A 13,836-nucleotide genomic window follows, 5' to 3' on the forward strand; every position below is an offset into this window, starting at 1 on the left:
TTAGAACACGCTAACACCAGTTTAGAACACGCTAACCTCAACTTAGAACACGCTAACCTCAGCTTAGAACATGCTAACATCAGTTTAGAACACGCTAACACCAGCTTAGAACACGCTAACCTCAGTTTAGAACACACTAACATGAAGTGAAAACATGCCATGGAGAAGTTGAGATATGAAATGATAAACCTGTCCTTCATTTGGAGAAACGATAAAATCTTCAGCGTTGTTTCAGTCACTTTCCTGACCAAAACCCCATGCCGGTGTTCTGCTGACATCAAGAGGTTCTGGTTCTTCTGACCCGATGATGATGGGATGAAATGAGAACCAGAGATCTGGTGGTCACACTGAAGTCAGTTGTATTTTTATGAACATATGAAACTTGTCAACATTCTGTGGCCCCAGAGGCCACGATAATCGGTTCTTCTACACCAGGGGTCCTCAAACCTTTTCCTGAGGGCCACGTAACGTTTCCCTTCTCTGCTGGGGGCCGGAGTCAGTTTGTAACAGAAAAAGTGTGACGATAGCAGGAGAGCCTAAATGTAGAAATATATTGTTTTCCAGAAAACACAATCAAATAATCCTCTCCGGGTTCTTCACAGGACAAATCCAGGAAGGATTATAGTCCGTATTTTCCCAACTATGAGCCACAACCCCAAAGTTTTATTTTAAACCAGTAAACATCTAAGCCCAGATATCTCTGCCGCTCCAGGTTTTCCACACCATGCAGCAGCAGCAGAGGGGCGAACAGCCAACATCTGAGTCATAACAGGTCGACTGAATATCACATTTATTACGTTGAAAAAGAAAAAGGTGCCAAGATTTAACTGAACTGATTACGGTAGTTTCCGAACGGTAACTGTAAAAGTGCTGATCCTTCGTGTTGCTACTAGCATCAGCTAAACCAGTCAGTGGCCCCAACCTGTTTATTACCGCGGACCGGGGGGGGATGAACGGTCAGGTGAGGCTTCTGCATGTTGGTGTTCCCGCTAAATCCTGAATATTCCCTATTTGGTTGTCTTGGCCCTTTTATCTCATCCTGTGGGTTTTTCCTGACTGGGAACGAGAACAACCTGCTGAATGTGACGGTAGCCAATCAGAAAGCGCGGTGACGTCAGAGCAGAGGGGAATCCCAAACAGCTGACATATCGGAGATGATATGTGGAAATGTTTATTATTAAATCTAAAGGTCATTATTATGTTTATTCAGTTAAAAATGTTAACTATGAAAAAACATTCACCTCCAAATCATAGAGCAGCAAATAGAGCAGCTGCTCCGTCGTCTTTCATCCACCTCCTTTTCTTTTTGTTACGTCTTTTATCTCTAAAATGACTCCACAAACTATCACTACTGCTTCTACATCGTCATCCGTGTTGGTTATTCTAATTTCCTGCCATGTTGGGGGTTTTCCTGGATTATCCTCTGGAATCGGGATGTTCTGACTGGAATCGGGTCGTGTTGCTCCTCCTGCCTTGGACACACGAACTGATCGAACCTGTTGGACTTTATCAGCTCTGTGGTCACAGAGGTTTGGAGAATCGGCCGACATTCTTTAATCTTTCTCTCTAAACCAGATTTAAGACTCACAAGCTCTACTCATCTCCTCTCGATCCAAACGCTCTGACTCTGGTCGCTATGGTAACGTTTACATATCCCTTCAAAATAAGATACAGATGCGCCACAAAAACGAACATTTTACTTTAGTGAAAATTTTAACTCATGATAATGACTAACGGAGCCCTGAGCTTGTTTCTCTGCAACCAGACGGTTCATCTGGGAGTGATGAGAGACAATGACACCTGAAGTGTTGCTTATATCCACAGCCTGCTTGGTCTCTACGTGGCGAAGCAGCTTGAAGCTTCATTGCCTCATTAGCAGCCGGTCGCCGCATGTTACGCAGAGCGGCTTGTAATGTGGGACTCACCTACCGGTCCGGGATGAATCCATTCTCCTGTCTCTTCTCTGGGCCTTTTCCCMTTTGCARAGAAACTTTCCAAAGACATCTGATCTGTTTCTGACTCATTTTGCTGCTTGTGGCCTCAGTGTTGGCGGCAAGTAACCAGACTCCCAATGATTCACTTCCTGCTAAAGCACCCCCTGGTGGTTGAAGACAAATTCACATATAAGCGGCTTATAGTCCGTAAAATACGGTAAATGAAAAAAAATCTGAATGCTTTGGTATTGTTCAGGGGGCCGGACCAAATGTGGAGGCGGGCCGGATCCGGCCCGCGGGCCGTAGTTTGGGGACCCCTGTTCTATAACATCTGAAGAACCGATCCGTTTTGTTCTGAAAAACCTTCTCATTGGGAGGATGTGCTGGCTCTTCACCCTGCACCGGATACATTACCATAGAAACTGATGATGTCAGTGATGATGTCACCTTCCTCCTCAGGTGCAGGGCAGCAACCAGGTCCAGCGGGCCCCCAGAGCGTTGTTCTGTCTGAAGCTCAACAACCCGATCCGACGCGCCGCACTTCACATTGTCGAGTGGAAGTATCCTTCAGCCAATCAGCTGCCAGGACATTATGAATACTGTGTAACCATGGTTACACGTTGTTTTATAATCCCAGTTTGAACCTGACGTCATTCTGGTTCTGTTGGCATCAGAACCCTCTGGTCTCATCACATGCAAGTGGTTCTGGTTCTACAGAGATGTTTTCACCCAATTTTCATGCAAATCTGAGCAAACATTTAAAACATCACAAATAGAGAAAATGCGAATTAGCAGTGTTTCCATCTCCTTATGCTAATTGTGAATTAGCATAATTTGGTTAGATGTTATGCTAATTGTGAATTAGCATAATTTGGTTAGATGTGGACGTACACACAGCTGTAGTAACAGCAAAAGGCTCGTCTCCCATTAATTAACTCTTCTTCAGAAAACCCAAAATCCACTTCAAGCAACTGCAAAACGTTTGAGTTTTGCTGTTTCCATCAACCATCTTTAATGTGATGCTTCAAAATGCGAATAAAAAACACTGATGGAAACACAGCTATTGTTTTCTGTGGGAGTCATCAGAACCTCCAGGTCCAGAGTCTCCAGAACCATGCTGAGCTGAAGAATCTGCTCTGTGATTGGACAGAAACCAGGAAGTCCTCCAGCAGCGGGAGGCAGAAATTAAAGGCTCCTGGCTGGACAGGAAGCTGCAGATCAGATGTAGGATCAGGCAGTTCCTCTGGTGGCTTCAGAACTTCCTGAACTCGTTTCTCAGACCGTTCGATATCTTCATCCTGTTAGCCATCTTTGCTAACTGCGTGGCTCTGGGAGTTTCCAAACCATTTCCTGAAGACGACTCCAACTCCACCAACCATGACCTGGTGAGAGAAGGCCTGACCTCCAGAATGAGAACCCGGGGCTGTGGAGGCAGCGGTGCAGGATAAATGCCGGAGCAGCGGATGATTGACAGATCTGTGATCGGCTCTGAGGACTTTCTGTTCTGCTGCTCCGGCTCTCTCTGCTCTCAGCGTCCTCCTCCGTCTACAGACCGAGCCCGTTGTTCACTCAGTCACTTCCCGTTGGAGTGATGGCTGCGCCTCGCTCTCAGCTGAACTCAGGAGATGTTGTTCATTGGTCGTCCACCCAACGGACTTGAACATTTTACTGACATCATCCAGTCCATGTTCTGCTGTCACCAGAACCCATCACGTGTTCTGCTGTCCAGTTCTGACGGACCTTGTTCTGTGTTTCAGGAGCAAGTGGAGTACGTCTTCCTCATAATCTTCACCATAGAGACCTTCCTGAAGATCCTGGCCTACGGTCTGGTGATGCACCCCAGCTCCTACATCCGTAACGGCTGGAACCTACTGGACTTCGTCATCGTCATTGTTGGGTAGGAACACAGAAGACCTGGACGTCTCTGTAGGTCTTTCAATCCTTCTGTGTGTGAGTCCCAGGTTCTGACCCGCTTTATTTCAGCAGTTTATATATCTGAAGTGAAGTGATTCATAGTTTTCAATGATTTTATGAATAAAATCCATCAGCAGCCTGGAGACCCAGACTTCCCTCTCTCCAGCCGCTGGGGCCAGTTCCTCCCAAAGCGTTGGTTCCCAGGCCAGCTGGGGGTCGTTGTTCCTCCAGCGGTCCTCTGAGGAAAGCCCAGAGCACACACCTGAGTTTAGGATGTCAGAGTAACTGCAGTGGTTCTGGTTCTGGCCTCAGAAGTTCTTCAGAACCCTATAGAGCAGCCACCGTCATGGTGCAGCATGTTACTGCAAACATCTTTGAAGTGTGGATGCAAGCATGAACGTCACCATGCTTAGACTCAGACTGACTGTTTTCCAGATTTCCCATCAGCCATTTTAATTTCAAGATAACAGAAACTTTTAAGATGGCTGTCGTTTTGAAGCCTTCTAACTCTGCCGTAGTCGTAGCTCGGTGCTCAGGAAGCCTGAGCCAGATGTCACGGTTAGACAACAGGGAAGACATAGGGGTGTCCCGTCAGACCGTCAGTTCCCAGAACCACAAAAAATGAAAATCTTGTAAAAGTGCACATGAGGTCAGAGCGACCCCTTTAAGGACTGCTGGAGAGCTTAACCAGCTACTGCCATCAGATATTCCCCATTTTCATGACTTGGATTAATGGATTAACTTTATATCAAGTCATGTTTTCCACTTTGATCATAAAGTAATAAAATGCAGCAGAATCAGAAACGGGGAATTTGCTGTTCACGAGTCTCACACCAGTCATCAACGGGAAGGAGAAGAAGATGAGATTAGCTTCTGGTAATGTTTGTAGGTGTAGCGGTTTAGCGTTAGCACAGCTAAGAGATTCTTGTTTAGTGAATTAATAATTATTGGGTAAAACCTTTTTGTCAGCTGTGCCTACTACTGATAAAAGCTATTGTCCATTTTAGTGCAAACATTATTTCCATTTTGAACAATGGCTGCCGAGGTTGTAACAGAGATTCCATGTCCAGACTTGAAAGATGATGTTCTCCCTCCATCCATCCATCCATCCATCCATCCATCCATCCATCCATCCATCCATCCATCCATCCATCCATCCTGACGCTGAAGTGATGGAGCTCTGAGTCCTGCAGACCTGGAGCTTCATCCTCTGTCCTCACTGCAGGACGAGACATGACAATGATGATGCTGGTGATGACGAAGCCTGTTGTCATGGTAACTCTGCCTGGGGATGCTTTGCTCCACTTCACTGCATCAGAGACAGCAATGGACCTTCTGGAGTTTGCTTCATGCTATTCTGCAGGAGATGTTGTTCATTGGTCGTCCACCCAACGGTTTACGTCCAGTCAGGAGACTGACTGGACGTAAACTGCTGCGCCTGGATGAGGAGGTCTCAGTGGATCTGTGGTGGCAAGCTAAAAGGGTTCACTGCTTCATCTATGGTCCTGAGATGCCTACCAGGACTAAAAGAACCAGAACCAAAACACAAGCACCTGGAAGGAGTCTCCTCTGTAGAGTTGCTGCTGCTGCTCTACAGGGTTCCAGCTCCATCTGATCATCTGGACGCCTCCAGTTGGAGGTTTTCCTGGTCCTTCCCAATGGGTGAGGATGTAAAACTCCAAGATGGGGCTGGTTATCCTTGTTATCCAGGAAAGCGTTGGGATCCTGCAGGGTGAGCTGCAGAGAGAACGTTTGGGTTTCCCTCCTGGACCTGTGACTTCTTAGCCTTTCCATCGTCTTTCTGCGCAACTACATTCGACTCGCCTGGTCTAGCAATTAAAGAGGAATGATTTAAGCATTTTATTGCTGGCAAAGATGTAGTCACCTTACTCCCCACAGGGTTAGCATGACATACGTCATGGCCAGTGATTGAGTGAAACCAGAGACAACCTTTTTGAACTTCGACAGAGTTTACACCTCCAGAAAACAAACATTTCTCAATATCCATCCAGACCCTCTGGACGGAGCAGAGTGAAGAGAAGGGGGCTGGTTTTTACCAGGTCAGCAGTTGATGGAGGGTCACATGGTGGGTAGTTTCAGTTTACTCAGACCTCAGGGATCAGACATTCATCAGAAACCAACATATCAACTGGATGCAAACCTGAACAGTGAGACATCTGGAGGAATCTCCTGGGGATGCCGACTCCTCCTTCCTAGAAGCCACACCTTCAGAAGCACAACATGTAACTGATGTTTCCCGTTTCTTTTTCTGTGCAGGTTATTCAGTGTCGTCCTGGAGACGATGACTCATAAGTCAAGTGGTGAGCAGGCAACCACTCACCACATGCCAGGGAAGCCGGGAGGCCTGGACGTCAAAGCTCTGAGAGCCTTCAGGGTGCTGCGACCCCTCAGGCTGGTCTCTGGAGTTCCCAGTGAGTTTCCTGGACAGTGACCTGACTGGACAATGTGTGTCCAACATGTCTTCAGTTCTCTGTGTTCTTCAGGTCTGCAGATCGTCCTGAACTCCATCATGAAGGCAATGGTTCCTCTGCTACACATCGCTCTATTGGTTCTCTTCGTCATCATCATCTATGCCATCATTGGCTTGGAACTCTTCATTGGACGAATGCACAGGACCTGCTATTACATCGGGGCAGGTGCTGTACACAAATGGACTGGCCACACCTGTAATCACTCACTCCCCACGAGGTCCAGAGAGAATCATGAAGACACTTTCACTCGGTTTGTCTGGGAGATCGTTCCTAAATGTTCAGCTGCTGAAAGGATGAAGAGCGACTCCCTTCTGGTTCGTCTCTCTTTGAGGCCTTTAGCAGATTTGGTTCGACCAGTTGAGCCCAAAACAAAGAAATAAAACACCAAACATGTTTATCTGAAGATCCCTTCACCCTGAGTGCAGGGATTTTCATGCGAGGACGGAACCTGTGGTGGCTTTGGAAGCTGCAGCAGAATGAACAGTCAGCAGACCCTACAGGTTGACACTCCCATGTTGATTCTACAAGCCTCCTGATTCAGGAAGGTTCGGGGCGCTGAAGCAACCACTGGAATAATAAACCACAAAACTCCCAAACATCCTCCATACATCTGATCATGACTAACACTGCGGGCTTCTGGCCGAGTCTTCACTCTTAGACAATACCTTATCTGCAGTTAAAGAAGGGTTCATTTTATTTTCAATGAACAAGCATTCAATTGTCAAACCCTGATATTTGCTGATTTACTGTCAGTTGTCTCGCCCAGGCGGTCATCTCTTTAGGGTGTTGTCTTTGTTGGCTATGGCCTCGTCATCTTCTTGTCTCCTCAGTGAGTTTACTTCTACTGATTGTCCTTCTTGTCTCCAGATAACTACGTGGAGGACGAGCCGGTGCCGTGTGCGTTCGCCGGACATGGCCGCCAGTGCACCGTGAACGGCACTGAGTGTCGGGGCCGGTGGGACGGTCCCAATGGCGGAATCACCAACTTCGATAATTTCTTCTTTGCCATGTTAACAGTATTTCAGTGCATCACCATGGAGGGATGGACCGATGTGCTGTACTGGGTGAGGATTCACCTCCAGTTGTCCTCCCGTACCCAGAGTTGTGTCTCCTCATCCTTCTCCTGCTCTCTCTCTGCAGATGAACGACGCCATTGGCTTTGAGCTGCCCTGGGTATATTTTGTCAGTCTAGTGATTTTTGGATCGTTCTTTGTTCTGAATCTGGTTTTGGGAGTCCTCAGCGGGTCAGTTCAACTCCCAGAAGGTTCTGAAGGTAGGACCGGGCCAGAAGTCACCTCTAAATGAAAGGCGTTTAATGTTTCAGAGAGTTCAGTAAGGAGAGGGAGAAGGCCAAAGCCCGGGGAGACTTCCAGAAGCTCCGGGAGAAGCAGCAGATGGAGGAGGATCTGTGTGGATACATGGACTGGATCACTCAGGCGGAGGACATGGATGAACTGGACGAGGACGGTAACCCACGTAAGTCACACTCTGTAGTGAGTCGGTGTTTTCATCCTTCAGTTCAACAGTTTGGTGTTCAGAGAGAGATAATCCAGACTCAGCCCAGCACTCCATATCAGCTCAGATTAAGGATTTTCTCTGGATCAAAGGAGAGAGCTGCAGAATCAGGTCATGTGACATGGCTTACCATTGGTCACATGACTGGGCTGAGCATTAGTCGGGCCACAAAGAGATCCAGATCAATCAGAACATCAAGAACACAGCTGAAGCGGTCAGATGTGCCTTCTGGAGTCGAATGTCAAAAAATTATGTCCGCACAGGACAACCATACTGCCGTCCTCAGGTCCACTTTGGCATCAGTAGATTATCTATGGATCTCTCCAGAGAGGGGAATGGTGAACGACGACGGGTCAGACTGGACAGTCAAGAAGCACAAACACTGAAGGTCTCCTTCAAGGTCCACATCCAAAACTGCTGCTTTCTGAGAGGATCAGACTCTGATGGCTTGTTGATGTCCTCAACCTTCAGGTTCTTATCATGGTTCTGATGAGCAACATGCTCACGCCTAAAACAGCTAGACTTCTGTACATCTTCTCTCTGGAACCTTCAGAAACATGTAGCTCTCAGTAACGGATGGCGAGAAGGCTCTGGTTGGATCATTCTCCGTCCATCTGTCCATCATCTTCCATGATGGACCTCTTCTCCTGACCTGTAATGGAAGAGCCCGTCTTCCCTGTGGATCAGGAGTCTTCAAGTGCAGTCCTGCTGTTCTGTACCTGTTAGATCTGTCTGGTCCAAAACACCTGACCCAAATGGCTGAATCACCTCCTTAGTGTTTGGTCCAGTTCTCCAGAGTCCCCCTAACGCCGTCATTATCTGACCCGTGAGTTGAAGCAGAGATGTACCTAAGCGTTGCAGGATTCTGGCCCTGAAGGCCTGGAGGAGAGGATGCCTGCTGTAGAGGAAACGCGTTTCAGCTGCTTGTCAATCCTTCTGGATCATCAACGGGAGGCTTTGCTTCCTGGCTCACCTCCTTCTTCACCACCAGACTGTGTGGGCGACTGTGGCTCTGTGGGTAGAGTAGTCGTCTTGTGATCGGAAGGTTGTAGGTTCGATTCCAGCTTCCTCCTGCCATGTGTCGATGTGCCCCTGGGCAAGGCACTAAACCCCAAAGTGTATAAATGTGTGAGTGTTTGTGAGTGTGAATGTGACTCTAGTGTAAAGCGCTTTGAGTGGTCAAAATGATTGGATAAAGCGCTATATAAGTCCAGTCCATTTACCATGAGACACCTTCAAGCTCCCCATTTATCGCAAATTCTTATCGAGAATTTATCGCTTATTCTAGGGAGCCCAACCTGAGAATAAGCGAACTGGTCCAGCCTCTGCAGGGTGATCTGCAGTGACTCTGTCTCTTCCTGTGTCTCAGGGCCGTCCCTGGGGGATCTGTCCGACAAGAAGAGGAAGTTTGGCTGGTTCAGTCATTCCAACGACACTCATGGTGAGTCAGTTTCAGATGAAAAGGTCCAGAATGTCTCTGACAAGACAATGGTCCACAGTGGATGGTGGACACTAAGAGTCACACACCGATGGAGGACAATAAACCTTAATGCTTTCCGTCTCTGGCTGCTAGCGAGTCTTCCAGCGAGTGAGACGGCTTCAGAGAACACGGAGAACATCGATGAAGAACACGCCAACTGCTGTCAAGCCTGCTGGTAACCTTCTTCCATTTTCTCTGGCACTTTTAGAGTTTAATCAAGACTTTACTAACATTAGCTTCCACTAAAGGCCATATCGGTATAACGCTTTAGCATTAGTGGAACTAATGTTCATAATTAGTGACCTAGAGTTAGCAGAGCTAGCTAGTTAGTTGGCAGTAACCACCACTGACCAGAAGACCTGATCATCCAGCTCCACCGGCAGGCAGTAAATTGACCGTAGTCTGTTGTGTTCCAGTGCTTCTGTGATGAAGATCAGCTGCTGGTGAGTTCCTGCAGAATAAAATCATATTTTCAGCCGACCAGTTGCTGAAGGCTTCTTTCTGTCTCAGCCGGACGTTGCGTCGCTGGAACCGAGTCTGTCGCAGGAACTGTCGCACCGCTGTCAAATCGGTGACGTTCTATTGGCTGGTCCTCCTGCTGGTCTTTCTGAACACTTCACTCAGCGCCTCCGAACACTACAACCAGCCCGACTGGCTGACTCAAGTCCAGGGTAAGCGCCCGCCTCGGCGCTGCCACCTGGTGGCCTCTCTCTGACCAATGCTGGCGGTCTTTTCCCGTCTCTGCAGACATCGCCAACAAGGTGCTGCTGTCTCTCTTCACGGTGGAGATGCTGCTGAAGATGTACAGCTTGGGTCTGGCGCATTACTTCGTGGCCTTCTTCAACCGCTTTGACTGCTTTGTGGTGTGTGGTGGGATCATCGAGACCATCCTGGTGGAGCTGGAGATCATGCCTCCATTGGGAATCGCTGTGCTGCGCTGCGTCCGCCTGCTGCGCATCTTCAAGGTCACACGGTGAGAGGTCACACCTGGGCCTCCAGGTGGGACCCAAACTCCTGGTCTGAAGGTGTCCCTGTGTCTCCTCAGCCATTGGACGGCTCTGTCCAACCTGGTGGCCTCCCTGCTGAACTCCATGAAATCCATCGCCTCCCTGCTGCTGCTCCTCTTCCTCTTTCTCATCATTTTCGCTCTGCTCGGCATGCAGTTGTTCGGAGGAAAGTTTAACTTCGATGAGACACAGACCAAGCGGAGCACTTTTGATGCCTTCCCTCAGGCGCTGCTCACCTGCTTCCAGGTATCATGGCAGCAGCAGGTGATGTCACCAGCTGAGGGGGCGTGTGCCTGATGATGACTGTGTGTCAGATCCTGACAGGTGAGGACTGGAATGTGGTCATGTACGACGGCATCATGGCGTACGGCGGCCCTGTGTTCCCAGGGATGATCGTCTGCGTTTATTTTGTCATCCTCTTCATCTGTGGCAACTGTATCCATAGCAACAAACCAACACATGGTCAATCAAATGCTTTAGTATCGGAGAGCTGTGTTCAGCTGAGTCTTCATCCATCCATCAGAAATCCCCAAGCATCTTCTCCTTATCGGCCATCAGACATCCTGCTGAATGTCTTCTTGGCCATTGCTGTGGACAATCTGGCTGGAGGCGATGGGGATGACAAGAAGAAAGAGTGAGTGATGGAGAGATAGAGATGGAAAACCTGGATTTCATCCCGCCTGATGGTCTCCTGTTTTCTCTTCTGCAGAAAGAAGACGGAGGGCGAGGGAGAGGAGGAGGCCGAAGGAGAAGTGAAGGTCAGCAGGTCACCAGGTCTCTGACGTGTCCCCGGTTTTTTCTAACACTCGTTTGTCTCTTCAGGTGGACATCGATGAAGACACAGAGTATGAGGAGGAAGAGGAGCTTCCTGAAGGAGAAGACGGTCCGTTCTCACAGTAACGTTCTGACTAAATGACCCATTAACCATCGAACCAACCAGGAACCAGAACTGCTCTCTGCAGCCATGTTAGACAACATCTGACTCTCCAGAGCAGAATCTCTGCTTCAGTCTGCGGTCCAGTCGAATTTTCCAAATTAAAACCCAAAACTGTTAGTAAAAGGCAGTGAGGATCTGAACCAGAACCAGAATCCCCTGTTCCTGCAGGTTCTGGAGACACAGTTGGTTTGTTCAAATGGGCAAATATTCCAGAACGGTCCAGAAAGGGATTCTGGGAACTAATGAGTGGTTCCAGGGATAAGGAGTTCTGGAGGTCCAGGGTGAGATGTTGGGTTAGGGTTGAACCATCGGTCCGGCCCAGGTCTAAAAGCAGACCAGAACCGCCAGGGTTCAGGCAGACCTTGTAGCTCCAGGTCAGTACAATGAGCTCTTTGTCCAAGCAGATGTTTGCCCTCTCTCCTCCTCAGATGGAGGCGTCCAGCTGAAGATGGCCGACCTTGCGCCTCCTAAAGAGAAAGTTCTTCCCATCCCAGACGGCAGCGCCTTCTTCTGTCTCAGCAAAACAAACCCGTGAGTGTGTGAGCATCGCAGCATTCACTGGCCTTCACACACACTAAAAACCATTTCAGCCACTTTCATTGTGTCAACTGACTTCTACTCTCAAAGCCTAAGAAATCCTGCACATTTTTTATATTTAACTTAAATGTATGAGTTTCTGGAAGGTAAATAAGTCAGTAAACCTTAGTTCACTCTTAGAGTTGAGAGGACTAAGGTTTTTCCACCTCATAGACCCGGTTCTACTGGAACCAGAACATCTGCTCCTCCTCCAGCTGCTCTGAGTCAAACCAACCTGTTCCCCTCCTGGCCTGTGGGGGCGCTGCACCAAGAACCACTGAAGGAAACGACACAAAAACCTCTGAAGACACTGAGAGCAACTTCCTTCTTCACCAGATGGAAACAAGATGGAGGATTTTAGCGGCTGGAGGATTTCTCTCTAGGCTAAAGACCAGGAGCCATTTCTGCTGCTAGCGCTAGGCTAACATGTTAGCTTTGGTTGGATTTACCCAGAATGCCCTGCGCTGTAGTTCACTTCCTGCTGTTGGAGCGGTCTCTGGTCCGCTTGGCGTTCACATGCAAACAGAACCAGAGTTCACTTCAACCGAACCCAGACCGAGGTCAGGAGGGTCAGAGGTCACTTTTTGTTCTGCGTCAGTTTGACCTTAGATTGAAGCGACTGAATGGGCCTGGTGGGTCACAGATCCACCCGGGTCAGAGACCCAAACCCCACCAGACCAAGAAAAAACAAACCGACTCATTAAGCACCATCAGTGCTGCGGTTCTGCGGGTCGGTTCTTCCAGAACCCTCAGAAAGTTCTACTTGTGGTGAAACTTTAGTTTTTATTTATCTGGATCTGATCCGTACAGATGCCAGAATCCAGAGCTGGTTCTGGTTCCACATGAAGACCTGACTCTTTTGTCTCTATCTTTCTGTTCGCAGGATCCGTGTCGCCTGCCACACGCTCATTCATCACCACATCTTCACCAATCTCATCCTCGTCTTCATCATCCTCAGCAGCTGCTCATTGGCTGCTGAGGATCCAATCAGAGCGCACTCCTTCAGGAACAACGTGAGTCCCACAGCCTCCTCACTGACACCCGGCTCTGTGATGTCACAGGTGATGTCATCAGTAAGCCTCTGGGTTGGCATCGGGAGGGGCGGGGCTTCACAAGGTTTCAGGGGAGGACCGGGTCAGTGATTAACCGGGTCATCGAGGCAGAAATGAGAGAAAGAAAAATTACCACGCACACACACACACATTTGCATGGCTATCTTTGTGGGGACTTTCCATTGACTTCCATTCATTTCTACAGCCTAACCCTGACCTTTACCCTTTTCCTAACCCTAACCATCACATGCCTAACCTAGCCAACCAAAACTCAGTTCACACCTTAGTCCTAACTCTGACCCCTGACCCAAAAACAGGGTTTCCCCCCACAACGTAGTATGTGCCAGGAAAATCGTCCCCACAAGGTATTACACACACACACACACACACACACACACACACATACACACACACACACACACACACACACACACACACACACAGTCTCTGTTCCTGACTCTGCTCGTCTCTGAACTCAGATTTCTTGAGGTTCTGATTTGTGACCCACTTCGCTCGGCCCAAATTTCACTGAAATGAATCTGATCTGCTCCGCATGTGGAAACAAATCTGACGGTTTTCAAACCGTCTGCCATCTGAACGTCGCACTCTGTCCGACTTTTACGTCATAAAAAGGAGAATCCAGGCGGTGAATCTAAGCACCTGAGGCAGTCTGAGTCAGTGAACGCATCACACCCAACCTCATCACTCCTGGTCCGACTCCCAACAGAACCGGGTCAGAACCGGGTCAGAAGCTGCAGACAGTGCCGTTGCTGTTAGCTTTCTTCCTGTCTGCTGACCATCTGGTGACCGTGGCGTCGCTCTCAGCAACTTTACAATCCATCCAGGAGGCGGCCATCTTTACCAAAATCCATCCAGGAGGCGGCCATCTTTACCAAAATCCATCCAGGAGGCGGCCATCTTTACCAAAA

General features: G+C 48.6%; 1 protein-coding gene across 1 annotated transcript in view; it reads left to right on the forward strand.

Moving 5' to 3' along the window:
- Positions 1-13,836, forward strand: part of cacna1fb (calcium channel, voltage-dependent, L type, alpha 1F subunit) — a 33,825-nt gene that overhangs the window by 3,748 nt on the left and 16,241 nt on the right. The window contains exons 3-22 of the mRNA XM_017303214.1: positions 2,394-2,494; positions 3,214-3,319; positions 3,692-3,831; positions 6,126-6,280; positions 6,353-6,505; positions 7,208-7,404; positions 7,481-7,584; positions 7,665-7,816; positions 9,225-9,296; positions 9,429-9,510; positions 9,752-9,778; positions 9,846-10,006; positions 10,083-10,308; positions 10,381-10,588; positions 10,657-10,777; positions 10,901-10,976; positions 11,052-11,100; positions 11,165-11,225; positions 11,708-11,810; positions 12,739-12,868. Coding sequence (XP_017158703.1) covers positions 2,394-2,494; positions 3,214-3,319; positions 3,692-3,831; positions 6,126-6,280; positions 6,353-6,505; positions 7,208-7,404; positions 7,481-7,584; positions 7,665-7,816; positions 9,225-9,296; positions 9,429-9,510; positions 9,752-9,778; positions 9,846-10,006; positions 10,083-10,308; positions 10,381-10,588; positions 10,657-10,777; positions 10,901-10,976; positions 11,052-11,100; positions 11,165-11,225; positions 11,708-11,810; positions 12,739-12,868 — 2,424 coding nt within the window. The remainder of the gene's footprint in view (positions 1-2,393; positions 2,495-3,213; positions 3,320-3,691; positions 3,832-6,125; positions 6,281-6,352; positions 6,506-7,207; positions 7,405-7,480; positions 7,585-7,664; positions 7,817-9,224; positions 9,297-9,428; positions 9,511-9,751; positions 9,779-9,845; positions 10,007-10,082; positions 10,309-10,380; positions 10,589-10,656; positions 10,778-10,900; positions 10,977-11,051; positions 11,101-11,164; positions 11,226-11,707; positions 11,811-12,738; positions 12,869-13,836) is intronic.

This window comes from Poecilia reticulata, unplaced genomic scaffold (genome assembly GCF_000633615.1).
Source record: "Poecilia reticulata strain Guanapo unplaced genomic scaffold, Guppy_female_1.0+MT scaffold_212, whole genome shotgun sequence".
Classification (NCBI taxonomy): Eukaryota; Metazoa; Chordata; class Actinopteri; order Cyprinodontiformes; family Poeciliidae; genus Poecilia; species Poecilia reticulata.